The 17,667-nt window shown below is 40.1% G+C and overlaps 1 protein-coding gene across 3 annotated transcripts in view; it reads left to right on the top strand.

Moving 5' to 3' along the window:
• adcy2b (adenylate cyclase 2b (brain)) overlaps window positions 1–17,667 on the top strand; it is a 59,979-nt gene that overhangs the window by 34,691 nt on the left and 7,621 nt on the right. For 2 of the 3 annotated variants that reach the window (XM_055018129.1, XM_035943837.2), the window contains 8 exons: window positions 700–769; window positions 1,040–1,137; window positions 1,792–1,876; window positions 6,019–6,159; window positions 7,256–7,384; window positions 8,082–8,266; window positions 13,688–13,772; window positions 15,748–15,906. In XM_055018129.1, the coding sequence (XP_054874104.1) occupies window positions 700–769; window positions 1,040–1,137; window positions 1,792–1,876; window positions 6,019–6,159; window positions 7,256–7,384; window positions 8,082–8,266; window positions 13,688–13,772; window positions 15,748–15,906 (952 nt within the window). The remainder of the gene's footprint in view (window positions 1–699; window positions 770–1,039; window positions 1,138–1,791; window positions 1,877–6,018; window positions 6,160–7,255; window positions 7,385–8,081; window positions 8,267–13,687; window positions 13,773–15,747; window positions 15,907–17,667) is intronic. The other variant, XM_055018130.1, reaches the window with a different exon arrangement.

The raw sequence follows: 17,667 nt of genomic DNA, 5'->3' as shown, positions 1-17,667 counted from the left end.
ATAATGAAGAAAATAATTCTTATTTCTCAGCAATTAAGCCTAAAGTCAAACATAACATTTATTATTATGAGTATCATTTTTACCAGCAGCAGGCAACAAGCAGCCATGAAACAAAAGATAAAAATCTAAAGACACCCTCATGAGAAATAGCTTACTAATAAAAAACATGACAAACATGTATAAATGCCAATATTTGTGAACACATAAAACCAGAATGAGCTGAAAAGATGCCCCAAATTTTACGATTAACATATTCTTTTGAATGTATTACGATGTGAGATTGACAGTATGAGTCTGTGCCAGTTGCCTTGTAATTCAATAAGATTCATTTCCATCTTCTTACAAAAAAAATGAGTTTGTAAATTACAGATATTCCACAACAATGTTTTCATTGTAATTTACCCCACAGCAGTGAAACTGAGCATATTAAAATCTATTTGGTATTCATGAAACAAGATAAAGTGATGTGGCTTTATTCTCTGAATATGAGTCATGTGGCACATTTCATAAACTGCAGATATTTTAAAGTTCAAATAAGTATAAATAATTAGGATGAAAGCCGTGATGTTCATATTCAGTTCATACATGGGTCTTTGGTTCAATATTGCATAATGAAGAGTTGTAGAACCATTTTTATCTATCACATAACACTTCCCAGAGCCTGATTGTCTGCACTGTCTGTTTCACTTGTGTCTGCAGACAGTGGTTGAAGTCTGAAGACATCCAGAGGATCTCACTGTTCTTTCACAACAAAGCTTTGGAAAAAGAGGTAGGCGAATGCATACAAAACACCAGCCAGCATTGTTCTCTGGGGAAACAAATCAATTGAATTACATAGGTATCAGTGGATAGTGGGAAGTCATTACAAAGACTGAGGATGACAGTTGATGTCCTCTATGTTCTACTTTGTCTTCAAATTCCTATATTCATCATCTGTAGATTGTTTTTGCTTCATGCATGTATTAGTTTTACCTGTGTTTATACAACACAGCCTCATAATCTTGTTTGTTCAACGTTTTGCCCTTTCTTCTCTCTACAGTACAGATCCACCACATTACCTGCCTTCAAGTACTATGTCACCTGCGCCTGCCTCATATTCTGCTGTATATTCATAGTGCAAGTCCTCGTCCTGCCCAAGTAAGTCTGTACCCCTTCTACGGAATTTACTCCGCACACTCCCCCGTAGCAACTCCAGCTGTGGCAGCGGCTCGATGTGAAAAAGCCATTTGACGCCAGCTGTCTCATCAACAGGACCATGCTGAAATGAAAGAGGCAGGGGAGCAAGAGGCAGAATGTTAAAAAGCCGATCAGGATAAAAGGGCACCGTGTCTGCTAGTGATTATAGATCAGGTGAATCAAAGTGTGGCGTCTCTTTAATGGCGAGGAGAGAAATTCACGGTCATGCTAATTTACTGCTTCTGGGAGCTAAAGGTGTAATTCAGCATCTGAGAGGCCATTGATTTTCTAATTCACCTCTCTCTCACTCTCTTTATCTTTGCTCTGTTAGTCGCAGCATCGCGCCGCCCATTTAGACGTGACATCATCTGTTTTATGGCAGGCATCCTTAAATCAGCCATATTATGTTTTTTTTTTAATAAAAACTGATACACGAGCTAACTTCATTTTAGAGCGACTCTACAATCCACTGTTACGCCACCTCAGTGTAAGTGAACCGCAGGTCGGATGTAGAATACATTAAAGCCTTCATTACATTTATAGCCATAGATGGCACTGCAGGGGGCCAAGAGATGCCAAGACAGTTAGATTAATGTGAGTGTGTGTGCGTTGCAGAACTGCTGTGCTGGGGATCTCCTTTGGCCTGGCATTCCTGCTCTTGGCTTTGATCCTGCTCCTTTGCTTCGCTGGTCACATTCTGGTGAGTTTGCATGGATTTATCAGTGACAACACACACACATACACACAGCTTCATGCTCACACTCACTGAATGTTTCAGAGTAAAATAAACAGAAGCTGTGTAAAGCTCACCTACGTAGTACATACAGATGAGTGATAAAAGAAAATCATAACCCCTGGCCCCTTCAGTGGACAGCTGCAAGGAATAATTCATTAATCAATTAGTTGCTATTAGTTGCTATAATTAGTTGCTATAATTAACTGCTAGATTAATCACCAACTATTTGAATTGATTATTTAGTTTGAGTAATTAAAAAAAAGTTTAAATTCTCTGGATCTAGCATCTTAAATTAAATACTTCCTGATTTCTTTCCTCCTCTACTTAGTAAAACAAATATATTTGGGTTGTGGACAAAACCAAACATTTGAAGACATCATCTTAGGCTTTGGCAAACACTGATTAATCGTTTTCACCATTTTCTGACATCCATAGGGCACGAGGGGTCTCTGAATGGATTGATGAAAATGATATGAATTATATGCTATGGTTTTCACAGTCACCAAGTCTCACCCCAGTTAAAAACGGGGGAAGATTTTTTGATTGAAGTGGTAATTGCTCTCCACCACCACCGTGAAAATACCAAATGAGGTACTATCTTTGAAAAGAAAAGAACAGTGTTCATCCATCTACAAGAGCTCCAGACACTTAAAACGATTAATGCCAAGGAGCACTGATGCTGTTCTGGCACAGCATGGTGGTACAACACCTTGCTATGGCACGGTGTTTTCCTTTAATTTGTCACCAGTCTGTATGTGCAGGTTATTCAAAGCGTCATTCACACATTCCTAGATGGGCAGTATGGTTATTGTTTCTTTTGCTTTTGTGTAGAAATTCTATTCCGGCAGAATAGTTTTGTTTTATATGCCAATGACGGTAATTTTCCTACAGAGTAATCCACACTTTAAATTAGGGCTGAAACGATTCCTCGAGTTATTTGAGTAATTCGATTACTAAAATTCCTCGAGGCAAAATTCTATGAATCGAGGCCTTTTTTTAGTCAACTACATGCTAGACCCCAGGTCACGAAATAGCGGACTGAGGCCGGACCCACACTTCATTCGATACAAATCAGGTCCTTAAATTTGACAGGACGCTTCTATTTTAACCAGCGCACCTTTTCTATTGTTTACAGCAGGAGTGTCCAACCAGTCCGCGGTCTAAACGGTCTAAACTATGCGTCGGTGAACTAAAACAAGGACAGATTCAGCTACTGCACAGCTTACTTCTCACCTCAGATACTTTCAGAAATACTTTCCCCTGAAGTGTTTTGAAATAAAAGAGAAAGTTTGCACTCGAGCTGCTATGTTTATCCAACTCATCTGCTGGACTGTCAAGCTGACAGCTCGGTCACGTGACCACGTAGTGGCCCGCTGAAGCTCGAGTGCTGTCATGGTGACAATGTTGTGGCCCCCTAGTGGCTGACCATCATGCGTGCAATTTTCAGATGTGGCGCATTTACCTGCGGGAAAATCGCATCTAGTGGACACAAACCTTCACTGTATGTTTTCTGTAAGCATTCAGACAAAAAAGATAGGACTACATTGCCAATCTACCAATGAAATGAGGGGAACGCAGCTTTTGCTCTCAACCAAACTAACATCACTAGCCAGTGGGAAGTAGAGTGGGGGCGGGTCTTAGACAGACGTTAAGATCAAGGTGCATTTGAGTCCATACCTGCATGCAGAGAGCGCAGTATTCCCCCAAGGCTTCTCAGTTGTATAATTTACCGCGCTCACTTCCGCTTTTGATGCTGTAACACGCATGCCTAGTGCGGAATCCGATTACTCGATGAATCGCCAGAATAATCGATAGAATAATCGATTACTAAAAAAATCGATAGCTGCAGCCCTACTTTAAACATTTACTGTAGAATTACAAAGGAACTAAAGTGTATATAATATATCTAATTCATCATCTGCCACACACACATATACGCAAACACAAAAATCCCGCATAGTTTATTCAGAAATTCTGCGTTTAGAGCGGTGAGCTGTATCTGACCTTATCTGTTCCAGTGATTTTTATGCATTCTCTGCATTCCCAATTTGGTCTCTTACAATTGTGGAAATCACTGAGCTGTTAGTAATCAGCTCAAAAGATTCAAGTCAGACAAATAAAGAGTTGATTTTCTTAGGAGGTGATTGAACATTTCCAGTTGGAACCAGTAACAGCTACAGTCTTTCTATTTGAGTATTATGCCAACTAATCTACCTTATATTCTCCTTCATAGAAAAGCTCGTCCAAACATTCACTGCTATTGTTTTTTATTCAGCACAAGGGGACAGATGGTGTTGTTCCCCAGCTGCCACAGCTACCTGTCACAGGTGTTTTATGGACAATCAATAAATGATTACTCCCCTAAGAACCAATTTCCTCCTTCTCAAGAGTGTATTATCTCCCAGTAAATGGGTCACTTTTAATTAATGGAGGGTTATCAATAACGTTTGATATGTCATGGCCTTCTTATCAGCTTTTCACACTGCTTCAATAAGAACAGGCCATGCTTCATGAAATGACCATCAATTCAACAGTCTATATGTTCCAGTGAAAGCTGCCGTGGCCACTGGTGAAAGGGCACACTGATACAATGAGAGGCCATGACGTGACTCTGAATGTGTGCACGCTTTACCGAGATGCGCCTGGTTGGGTTTGTGTAAGTCATCTGTTACAAACCCGGCTCGGGGGGGAAGGGAAGCAACATAAACAGTTGTTGGTGGAAAAATCAAATTATTTATTACAGAAAAGGTTGAACAGAAAATGTGCAAAATACTATACAAACTGAGGCAAAACTAAGGAAGAGGGCTGGTGGGTGCTGCTCAAATCAAAGAAAATAGCAAAACACAAAAAGAGTTCTCATAAGGAGAACTTAACGCTACCATCGCGGTGGACAAAAGAACGGAACAAAAAGGCTCACTAAATGGGAACTGACAAAACAAAACTTACACAGGAGTCAGCACCCCTAATCCTGGTGAAACCTAAACAGAAGGAACTACCTGGAATGAAGTGAGGCTGTATCAGTTTTTAATTCTAGGCCTGGCCCAATTCCTAGCACACACAGACAATCTTGCCTCGACCACACAGTAACACAAAACGGCACGCTGGGAGTCAGCTGCCCCGTTCAGTGGAACTGCCAACTCTTTTAAAGGAGTTGGCAGTTTTCGGTTGGACAGCCTGGTAAGCGCCGCACCAATCACTGGGACTCCCGGCCGCAGCCACGCCTCCGTCGTCGTGGTCCAACCAGGGAGTGGGGATCACACAGCCCTATTTGCATAAGCCACAATATTTAGTTAACACACACACCCGGGGTAGGAGACGCTGGCCGTAACACATCATTAAGAGGTCCCATTATAGGTAGGACATGCTCCGTTCATCTGTGGAGGAGTGCATTACATGATTACACATTTCTTGGAAAATGCCTTTTCAAGTGAAACAAGCTTGGCTGTTGCTAAGAGAAAGCAAAACCAGGAAGGAATGTCTGCATTTTATGTACTTACATTTGGCAAATAAAAATGAAATGTTCACTTTTGTTCATCTACAAAGTGCGACTGTCAAAACTCAATCCAAATATGAGAGCTCATTCAGCATGAAAATACTGCCCTGAAGGATGAGAAATGACCGAAAACTATCAAACTGATATAAACTCAAAAATAACCACAAAATGTTTTCAGTTGGAACTTTTGGATGAGAATTTTTAAAAAATGTTTTTTTCAAGCTAATATTAAATTCTCTTATCCAGAAAATTGTTGATTAAGTTCCTTCAACATTAGCCATATATGATCTGTGGTTCAGCACTTTCTGGCTTTGTTGTCATTTAGTCCAACGGAATTAGCTGCCCTGAGCAATAAAGATAACAAATGTGACCTTTTAAATTGACTGACTTTCAACTCAAGCTTCCTTTTAATCAATCTGGGTCACAAGATGAGTCCCCAGAGGACAGCAATTTTCAAGTTGTATGAAAATTAATGCCATGAGGAAAAGGAGTAAAAGATTTCACTGAGTGGTATATTTTTAGTTTTCACAGAGTCATGCTTTAGATTTAAAGACAACCTCTCCCTCTGTTTTTTTATCTTGCAGTCATTATCTCTGTTTCTTTGCATCCACAGCAGGGAAGGAAGGGATCTTTCTGCCCTCTTACGTGGTTCCCAACTTCATCGCGCATCATTGTCACCAATAACCCCTGGCTACGATTGGTCCTCACCATGACAACCACTGCTCTCATACTGGTGATGGCAGTCTTCAATATGGTGAGAAGCCAGTCAAAATGTTGTAAATGTTGTTTGTCCACTGTTTTCTGTAGCAGGTGACTGTGGAACAGTCAATGGTCGTGGGTCAATGCCTGCCCTAATAGCAGCTGCAATAGCACGGTGGACATTATTTATTTGGATACATACTATTGAGGCGGGTAGTAAAGAGTCAAACTTAAGCCCTGTTAAAATTATATAAAACTTTAAAACATGATTGGAAGTTTTTATATTTTGGAGAAAAAAAAATTTACTTATTTTCAATTGTAATTGTTTTCTATATACATCCAAAGTCACTTTGACTGCAAAAAATGGTTTCTGTTTTCATTGAGCTCCAAACCAGTGCCACTGGGACTGGATCATCAGGAGCTGATAAGCCACACTAATATGAGTTTTTTGTCTATAAACTTCAAACGGTACCTCAAATTCAGTCATTGAAATGTGTTATGATGCCTTTAATCATGCTCTTAAGGTTACCTGAAATGCCAATACAACCATCGAGACTTGATTCAGGTAAAATCAACAGAATTAAACTAGGTTGATATCACTACCTGCCAGTATCTGGCTACAGAGGACGTTGGAGCTGCAGGAGTGGATCAGCTGTGACGTCACTCCAGTGGGCTGAGACAGCAGACTCAAACTCGGAAGCTCAGTGGCAGTTAATAGGAGTTGAAGAATTTTGGATTTTGGGCCTTAAGTGAGAGCCCATGGTGTTCAGAGGAGAGACTGCAGACAAGAGCAGGATGGACACCTGGAAGGGACATTACAAAGAGAGGTTGGGTGCAAGATCTTACAGATCTAGAGCAAGATTAAGGTGATTAGATCTTGATTTTTCCTGGCAGGCAGGGAGTTGGTGCTGCTAGATTGACAGGATGGGCAAGGTTGGAGTACCCAATATTTCCTGATGTGGATTTGAAGGTATGAAACTAAAGTAGCCAAAACAAATGTTACAAGAGTAGGTACTTCTGTTACCCAAGGGAGGATAGTGCTCCCTGCTCTCAGACCATGGTCTACAGGACAGAGCAGGAAAATGCTCCAAAGAATTGAAAAGTTTTTAGTCAAGAACTGACCAATACAACTGTTCTGTCTCATTTGTTAGTTTTTTGTGGAGGACCCTGGAGGATTGATGGAGGACACCCTGACAACTGCTCCACCTGTCAATCGAACCAATGACAGCCTGTTGGACGACATGGAAGAAAATACAGGCAAAAACAAATTTTACCTGCCAGTAAGTACAGTATTGAGAGGTTAACAACATTAGCTGAAGAGAAGGTACTTCCCAACACACCCAGCTGACATTAGTAGAAATGTATCTAAAACAGTCATCAAAAACCAAAAAATTAGGAATCTGTGCTTGTACTAACTTTAGGTGTTTCATTTTAATCACATATACCGTAGTTTACTCAGATGTTGAACAAAGGATAAATTCACTCCTAGGCATTTGCTAAGTAAGAAGAATAATTCAAAGAGATAGCCATGTGCATTTTTCCCAGTTTCACAAGGAAGCTTTTGTATGGCTGTTCTGTTATACATCTGTGAAGTCAGTGAGAGTCACTTTGGAGAACGGCGACTTACATAAATATCTGAAATCACCCGTGGCGCTATGCTGTCAGGGTTATTCCTAAAGATCAAAGTTCTTATTCATTGTCCTGTGTATTCTCAACAAACATGGTTCTCACGCTCACTTTACCTCACAAAATCGCCATTTGGTTTTTTGCAAACTCTAGCTATTTTCTTGCTTCATTCTTGTATGTTAGCTGACTCACTATTGTTAGAGTAACAATTGTACAAATAAAGCCCTATTTCTATCTTTTCTCAACTTGATACATCCTTTGTAAAAGATACAAGTCACACAAATAGTACAACATACACAGTTTTTTTAAAAAAATCTGTATCTCTGTTACACGCTGACTTTCTGTCCTCAGTATTTCATCTACTGCTGCATATTGGGCCTGGTATCGTGCTCAGTGTTCTTGAGGATCAACTACGAGCTGAAGATGGTGGTAATGTTGGTTGCCGTGGTGATGTACAACATCATCATTCTCCAGACACATTCCTCTCTGCTGGATGGATTTAGCCAAGCCTTGTACCCCACTGAAAAACTAGATAGGTACCTGCACACACTCTTTCTCTCCTTTCTCACACACTCTCTCTGCATCCTAATCTAGGCAATGATGAAACAATTATTAGGCCCACTTAAGGTCAGTAATATCTGTTTGAAACCCTCCGCTCTGCAGCCTGTAGAGCAAGTGAGGTCAGCTATATAATAACACAACTAAAACTTAAAGTCAGTCGACCTAACTTGACAAACTAGATTATCTGGCAGCTCTATCGTACCAACCACAGACACCAGAGACATTCATTTACCCCATTAACATGCCCGTATGGATTTCTATGTGTTCAAAGACATGATCTTGAGACTGCAGTGTAGCAATGACCAGATTCAGACTGTCGGGGATTCATACATCACATACCGAGGAACCAATCCTGTCGACTTGCAGGGAGGGGCTTTCTGTATCAATAGTCTTCTTGAGAATTGGATTGTAGTTGGAGCATGCAAGGGCTGAATGACTCCAATATACCAACTTGTCAATGGGTAGCGTAGGGTATTTTTACAGTGTTTGAGCAGAGTCATGTATGTTGTTTTGTCAATACCGGTGCCGATACTGATACTGCTTGTCGATGCTGGTACTTGTCGATACTCTTATCAACACTATTCTTTATAATTTAGTGCAGAAGATAAGAAAAGCTTTGAAAAAAATTAAGTTATTTTATATTTTCCACAAACTGGGCAACTCAGTGTCTTGTATGGCTTCTCACTGACATTGACCATTCACATTTCCTTTAACAAACTATTTCCACAAACTGACAAAGCCTGAAAGGTTTCTCTTCTGTGTAACTTAATATGTAGCTACTTCTTAGAATGAGCGTACTTCCACAAACTAAGTAAGCTGTGTAGTTAGGTAATACAAGAAAAGTCCTTGTGCTTCTTTGAAGTTAACAGAAATGGTTAAAAAGAAAATTAAACTATAACAAAGGAGAGGAGAACTTAAGACTTTCTTTCCTGTGTTGTGTAGTCTACCAATCAACAGCTGTTTTTCAAGAAGTATTCCCCTGCAGTGGAGAACACTTTCTGATGGTATTGAGGAGGTCTGAACACAACTTTATATTTTACTAAGCATACCTAGGTACAGTTATCTGGCACACCTAAACCATTCTGATTTCACAGCAGTACAGGGCTCTAAGTCTTTCACGATAAACTTGACAACAGCCCTGTGACATTCTGCTGTTTTTTTCTGTCATTCTCCTTTGTTTGGCGATTGTAAATGGGTTTTAATTGGATGTCTGATTTCCACCTGACAATGAAGCAGAGATTGCTGCTTGACTGAAGTTGTCGATGGGATTATTAAATTCATATCATGTTACATTACAGAAGTGCTTAAATCGATGACAACAAATGTGACATGGCAAACACTAACTGTACAGATTTATTTATGTAAAATGAACTAGTGTTGTTGTCTGAACTTAGGTGTTGTATCTCTGCGTGGCATCTCCATTGGAGCCAGTGGGGCTTGGAGGCTCCACTGTTCTAGTATTAGCTGCTTCAGTAAAGCTATCAAACACACTACACTGCTTTATACTTATGGAGCGTTGCACTTGTGAGGGTTTCATGGAGTTGCTGGTGTTATCTTCTTTACACACAACCATCCTCAGTTAAATTGAAAGTAGATGCACTGTTGATAAATCTAGAAAAGTGAGCCCAGCTTTTCGATGGCTTTGTCCTGTCTGTCATTAGTCTACTGTAGAGAGCTGCCAGCAGCGGCACAACCGTGTACACTGAACAGTTGTCCTGTCGTCACGTTGCTACTTTAAGTCCCACACACAGCTGCGTAGCTAGGTGTCTCATATGCCACTGGGATATAGGAATGCATTTGTAATTGGTCGTGGCTTGATTTAACTTATGTGTGTTGGCTTTACAAAAGACATTGTCATGGTGCCCCTTTACTAGCCAAACCCACACAATTCTCTCTACTTGAAAACACAAAAGTGCTCTCCTCCTCTGATTGCTATAGTACTAAACAGTAAGAAGCTCCACCAGGTGGTGTCGGGAGGTACTGCAGCTAAGCTGCAATAGATGAATCGTGTATTATCTAGGAAACTGTTATCTGATCGAAACTTGGTATCAGCAGATATGAAATATTAAATGAGTTGGATTAAATCGTGGGTAGCAAACCTCAATCGAGATATTCCTAGTTTTAAGATGTTTAACCATTGACCACAGTCGTATTTAAAGGAAAGTTAGGCTACTTTCATCTAATGACAAAAAGACATTGAGATGGTGAAAACACAGTAGAGACTTGTGGTGCTAAAGTTGGGGAAGTCAGTGGTCCCAGTCTGAGCTGCTTTAATTGAGAAACTTACAGAGCATTTGTTTGAATCAAACGTCTGATTAAACGTCTGTGTTTGTCCATCTGTTTCTGGGTGATAAAGGCTTGTCCTCAGTCGCCTAATGCCAACAAGTCTGTGCATATCCTTAAGCAGTTTAGACATAAAGTTCATGCCTCGAAAATCCACTCCTGAAAAAAACAAACAAATAAGCCAAAAGGCAACAGTCTAGGCCTTGACAGATTTCAAGGGGCAACACTTCTGAGTACTCTTTTGCATAATCAGTAACAACCAGCATGAATCTGCTGCCTGATTTGCTCTTCTCCACTGGGCCTGGGAAAGACTGATGCTGAGGTAGCAAAAGCACATATGACTGTCGATCAAGTGTAACCCCTGGAGAGGAGGATGATGAATGACAGAGTGAGACACAGCGGTTTGTGTTGATGGAGCTGGATTCATTTTTCATGTTTGACTGGCAGCTAGAGTCTCACTGCTGAAGAAATATCATTATGCAAAAAGTTTTCAAGGTTGGTGAAAGAAATACTTTTAAAAAACTCTATTACTTCTGTTTTTGTTTCTCTTTCTCACCTTCGCCTCTATTAGCATGATGAGTGAACTGCTTTTGCCAAAACACTGACGCAAATAAATAGGAATAGTTATGAAGTGCTAAATAAAAAGGAAATAGACCAGGATTGCCTAATGAATCAGTTTTATTTCGTGACAAGTAGTAATTTACACTTCATTACCTCAGATATATTTGGATGCACAGCCTCTGTTATGAAATCATGTCATAAAATTGGATGTCTACAGTTTGGTAAGCTGAGTTTTTTTTTTTTTTTAACGCCATTTAAGTTTAAAATGATACATGCAAACTACACGAATGCTGCACAGGGCAAAAATAAATGATCTCATAAACCAAATCTTAGAGGAACTAAATAATATTTTTGAAATGTTTAATTGTATTTTAGTGAGCCATTGATATCAACAGCAAACAGATAGAAATAACTGAAACCTCAAAGGACATACCAGCTGTTTATTCATGTTTGTACCAAAATCATTTGCACATCTGCATTGTCGCATATTTTCAAAAAAAATGTAATATCTTTTAAATTCCAAGAAGCTATTTAAAGCTGTTCAGACAGTATAAAAATCAGCTAGCAGAATAAGAATGTTGTTCTGGACACGTTTTGAAGGAAGTAAAAGCAGAGGTGTTGTTTGTGTAGTAGATTTTCATACTGTACATGTAAGATAAAAAGAAACAGATATCTGGAGAGTTGGTAAATTATACAGTTTGCCCTAACATACCATGTACATATGTAAAGGTTTCATAGGGAGAGATCATTAGGAAGTAAAGAACTTCATTTATTGCAGGAACACATGCACAGGTAACTAAAAGTAATTTGTGAATTAGACGCCAGTGAGAAGCAACATCACAGAGGGGAGTCTTAGATGAAGGTGGGAGATGAGGATAGGGCCCCCAGAGTCTATTGCTGCCAGCGATGGAGCAAAGTTAGCTGACTGATTGAGATGCCCCGGACCGCCCGGATAAAGTGGAGATGGGGAGGAGGAGAGATGCACAAAAGGGCTGATTGGGCTGAGAAACATAACGAGGTGATTTTCTTGGTGGGAAAACAGAAGTGCCGAAGGGAATAGAGCAGCAGGAACACCGAGAGGAACAGAGAGAGAAGCTGAAGGAACAAATCTTCCTCATTAAATTTACACACACAGCTTCACTGAATGGCTTGTAAAATAAACACAAGCAAATGATTGTCTGTCTCTCACTAAGTTCCCGTCTTCTGCTGTCACTGAAGATGTATACATTTAAAGACAAGTCACAATTACGCAATCATAGTCACCATAATTTCTTAGTAAATTTTACTTAAAGCTGCAGTTGGCACAAATTTGTAAAAGACTAAAAAGCTGAAAGAAAGAAAAAAGAAATATACAGCCCTCCTCCTGCAGCTTTTTCGTCTGTTCTTAGACCCTCCCACCACATGAACACACGCTTTCAACACGTAAAAATAGTCAAGCAAAAATCACCGTTGTTTGATATTTAAACCTCAGCCCCCCAAGTAAAAGTCCATCTAACCCACTGCACCACCACATCCTTGCTATCAATTCTATTTCATCTGACCAACCTGTGATTGGATGAAACCTCCTGTCACAAGCTAGATTGTCTAAATCCTGAAAACGAAGCCAAGAAGAGGTGCAGAAGTTGAACTTAGTGAAAGGACACTATGGATTTTAAAGTCAATTTTAAGTAAATGTGCTTCATCAAGGACTGTTTTCGGCTGTGGATGAATACATTTTTGATGTACTCATAGGTATTTTCCATAGCAGGATTTTGCATGTGAGATTAACTCAAAATACTATGGTGTGAGTGTTCATGGTAATTCAGCCAGTGTTGCCCAGTAACATATGTCAGGCATCGGATACACCGTCAGCACAGTTTGTATTTCTCAGTGGGATAACCAGAGTAGCCTAAATGTTGAAAGTATTTTACCTGTGTTTCCAATAAAATAGTAGTAAATGAAAATCAGTGCCATAGAAACTCCGTCAAGGAACGCGGTGGAGTTATGTGATGATCAGTGTACGTTTGTCCGTCTGTTTGTCTGTCTGTTAGCAACATTACTCAAAAATGGACTAATGGATTTGGATGAAAGTTTCAGGGAAGGTCAGAAATGACACAAGGACCAACTGATTAGATTTGGGCAGTGATGTGGCTTATAGTCTGGATCCACAGATTTGTTACAGATTTCTGTATTGCGAGATAGTGGCATGGCGTCACTGTAACTATGACAAGTGAACGCTACGTCAGCTACCTGATGACGATCACATGTTTGCGATCCTACTGCAAATTGACTGCTGTGGACTTATCCATTGGAAATGATACAAGGAACAGTTGATTAAATTGTGGGGGTGTTTCCAAGTCCCATCAATTCCCACCGCCCGCTCACTGCATATTTAGGTCATGCGATTCAGTATCTGTACAAAACGTACACATGCTCAACACACACCTGTGCTCAGCACAAGGTCATTTTTTATTAAAGATTTCATCCGTCAGAAATGATACAATGACTGAGCAGCCTTGGCAGATTACTGAGTGCTTTTCTTGTTATAATTGTGGTTCTTTCTCTCTGTTCAGACCAGGCGTCCTGAAGGATCTAAAGACCATGGGTTCTGTGTCTCTGTTCATCTTCTTCATCACACTGCTGGTGTTAGCAAGGCAGGTGAGTAGCTTTCTCACCACAAAGACAACCTTGGACATCACTGCGTAATAGCGAAACCTATTTTATGTGGGTCGTTCATCTCAGACGTCTTATTAGGTGTTTGAGCATTCACCCAGCGGAGGAGAGATTTCATACCAGAGGATTTGAATGGGCTTTTTGCAGAAGGCATGTACTGTAAGTGAATCCGTGTTGAAGGATTTGGCTGAGTTTACTCAAAGATCAAAATGTTTGATCAGATGGAGGTTTTCGTAGTGTTGGAGCAGCTGGCCTGGCCCACTGCCTCCATCTCCCCTGCCCACCATCCTCACTTCATATGAGGCCTCAGTGAGAGCTCAGCTGACACAGATTTGGTGTGGATGTTTTATCTTTTTTGGGGGTACCATCCATCATCTCTGACCTCAAAGCAGATGTTCTGTACAGAAAGACAACCCCTCGAGCTTCTGTGCCCAAAACTAGGACTCTCCTGAGAGCCGCATTTGGTCCAAACAGCACCATGTGTTGTTCTCATTCTGGGTCACTGTCACCAGAAGGGAGGAGAGCATTTGTTTTAGAAACACGATTTTGCTGTGTAAAACTCTTTGCTGCGTACTTATTAAGATATAATTGGATTCATTCTTCCAGATCCTGTTTGGCTATAAATTAGCATAGAACAATGCTTCATCAGTTATCACCAACACATTTCTGGGAACGGGTCAAAAAGATTTTCAGAGTGGTGTTGCCCAAGTACGCAAATCAGTGCCGGAAATGGCTTTCTATGCTGTTCGCCTGCTGTTATCAAATTTGCCTTGCAAAATTTTAATTATCAGCCCTAATGAGCTCTTTTCCAGCCACTTAGTCAGAGGGAGGAGAAAGCAGGTTAAAAGAAACAAGGCATCTGTAATTCATCCCTCAAGAACACGACGCGTCAGTGGAGCAAAACTCATTTACAGGCTCGTTAGCTGGTTTTTAAACAGCATCTGGAATGAGCTCCGTTTCTTCTGGCCTACTTTCTGGACTCATGGAGGTACTGGAACTCCTCTCTCCACAAGAGAAGCAAGTGCTCAAACCGTACATCCCTATATGTAGACATCCATAAATGGTTCAGACTGACTGTCCTCAGAGGGCTGGAAGCCTCAGGCTATCAACACCACAGCACAAGATCTCAGCACAGAGCTGCATAGGCTTCCGCTGATGGAGTCGTCTAAATTGGCACCGTACTCTGATCTCAAGGGAAACATATTCAGTGCACAGATATATCATCCAGACCGCTAACAACACATATGAAGCACCTCTCATAGGAGACTAAAAACATTCCCACACACATCCACACACACACTGTAGTGGCCAGCCCACAAGTCGCCTGGAGCTTTCAGATATATATGAGCATAATGATGGTGCGTTCAGGGAACCCTGTGTGATGCACACACTTCTGGGATGGTTTGACCTCGATGTGTGAGTCTTCCTACATATTTAGATGTGTCTAAAAGTCCTTCAAGCATGAATAACCAAAAAGAAAAAAGAAGCGGTGGCTATTTTTTATGCAAAACAGTCCAGTTCGCTTACTATTTCCTTGAGCCATAATAGCAGAGCTTCTCGCATTGTTTCATTGTCATCTTATTGGGACATTAATTTTCTATGAATACCAAGTATACCCTTTAGGTTCAGTTGGTTAGGTTTTCCAAGAGATCCCATAACTTTCCATTTGATGGTAATGATTAGAACAGGACACAGACAGCCTATCTCTGAGAAACACATTCACATCATGGACAAATTTCTGGAGCTGCAGGTCTAAACAAGGCTGTTTTTTTGCAGCATGTGGTCTGTGCTGGAATTCATGCTACAAAAATGAATACCTGCATCAATATGAATGAAAAAAATCACTTTCTTCACATTATATATATATATTTTTTTCCTGCTTTTGGTGCAAGTTTCTGCTGAGAGAGTGTAGGGTGTGAATGACGCAGGTGTCTCTTTACTCTGTGTCCTCCTGTAACAGAATGAATATTACTGTAGGTTGGACTTCTTGTGGAGGGACAAGTTTAAGAGGGAGTGTGAGGAGATTGAAACCATGGAGAACCTCAACCGAGTTCTGCTGGAGAACGTTTTACCAGCTCACGTCGCCGAACATTTCCTAGGACGCAACTGGAAAAATGAAGTGAGTGAAAGATGATAGTTTCACTGAATTCACATCAAATTGTGGCATTAAATATTTTGTTCTATTTACACTAACAGACAAAAATTTGGACTCACCTTCTCATTGAATGCTTTTTATTTATTTGTATTATTTTCTACATTGTAGATTAATACTGAAGATTAACACTTTTTTGTTTACAACATAATTACTCTGCCGAGGAGGCGGAGCCTCAGCGGAGTTATGTGACGATCGGTGTTTATCCATCTGTCTGTCTGTCTGTTAGAAACATTACTCAAAAACGGATTAACGGATTTGAATGAAATTTTCAGGGAAGGTCAGAAATGACACAAGAACCTCATTGCAAGATAGCGGCATGGCATCACTGTAACTATGACTACAAGTGAATACTACGTCAGGAAATTATACAAGGAACAATTGATTAAATTGTGGGTGTGTTTCTGAGTCCCATCAATTCCCGCTGCCTGCTACACATTTAGGTCACACGATTCAGTATCCATACATAATGTGCACATGTATAACACGTCTGTGTTCAGCGCAGGGCCATTTTGTTTGTGGGCACACTATATTAAATGGCCACATTGTATAGTGCCATGATTTCTGCCACAAATTTTTTAAAGATGTCATCCGTTGGCAATGATACAATGACTGATATGAGCAGCCTTGGCGGAGTACTGCGCTCTCTGAGTGCTTTTCCTGTTCCATATCTATTATTTTATAGTTTTGATGTCTTCAGTATTAATCAACAATGTATAAAATAATTAAATAAAATCCATTGAATAAGAGTCCGGACTTTTGACTGGTAGAATATATATTATGTATTCAGTTTGACATTTTAGGAAATACACTTGTTTACACTTGTTTACTTCAATAAAGATCATCTTTATGAAGAAAAATAACTTAACTGGATTGTGTCCAAAGGTCTACCTACTTAAAAAACTGTACTCCCATCCTCTACATCTTTTCATACATAAAATGTGGGCTCCAACTGAAGCCTACTTTTATTTTATCATTTTCACAAATAGCGTTCATCAGTTCCTGTTTCAGTGCACCCATGGATGACATTAATGCTGAAAAAAACTCTCAGGAAAGTCTTCTTTCTTGGCTTTCCTTGTTGATTTATGATATATGTGTTTCATGTCAGTGTGCTGACATTTGTTTGAGTTATGATTCCATGAAGGAGACTGAGTTTTAATGCACCTGTCCCTTTCACCTCAGCCACTATCTCATTTCAGTCCTCCTCAGCAACCCCATCACAGCTCTCCCAAGCTCCTCTGCAAGGATGAACCTCACAGGGAAAATATCTGGCTTAGTCTGTACAAAAACCAGATAACAGCACTTTGAGAGGCTTATGTGCTGGAGCCAGTGGAGTCGGCAGAAAATGTCAGATTTTTATATTTCATGCTTTTGTAGGAATTAAACAAAATTTTAAAAGGGGTCTAACTGACTATCTGTTTCCACTCCTCTGACTTTAACTAGTTGTCTGTCTGCAGCAGTTTCATATTTATCATGCAGACATTAGAGTAGTATTGATTCCCTCAAACTCTGCAATAAAGCAAAGACGGATATTTCCTACAATGTCAAGATACTCCTTTAAATATATATGATTACAATCACATACATACTCTATATGTGGCAATAATTCCCATTTTTTGTCATTATCTTCTCTTGTTTCATTAATTATAACCTGTTGTGTGCATCATTTAGTGTCTAACTCAGTAAACATATTTTCTTGTCATTTCTTTTGTGTCACTCTTCTGCTGT

Source organism: Amphiprion ocellaris, chromosome 15, assembly GCF_022539595.1.
Source record: "Amphiprion ocellaris isolate individual 3 ecotype Okinawa chromosome 15, ASM2253959v1, whole genome shotgun sequence".
NCBI lineage: Eukaryota > Metazoa > Chordata > Actinopteri > Pomacentridae > Amphiprion > Amphiprion ocellaris.
The sequence above is the reverse complement of the archived record's forward strand: the minus strand, read 5'-3'. Positions and strand labels throughout refer to the sequence as shown.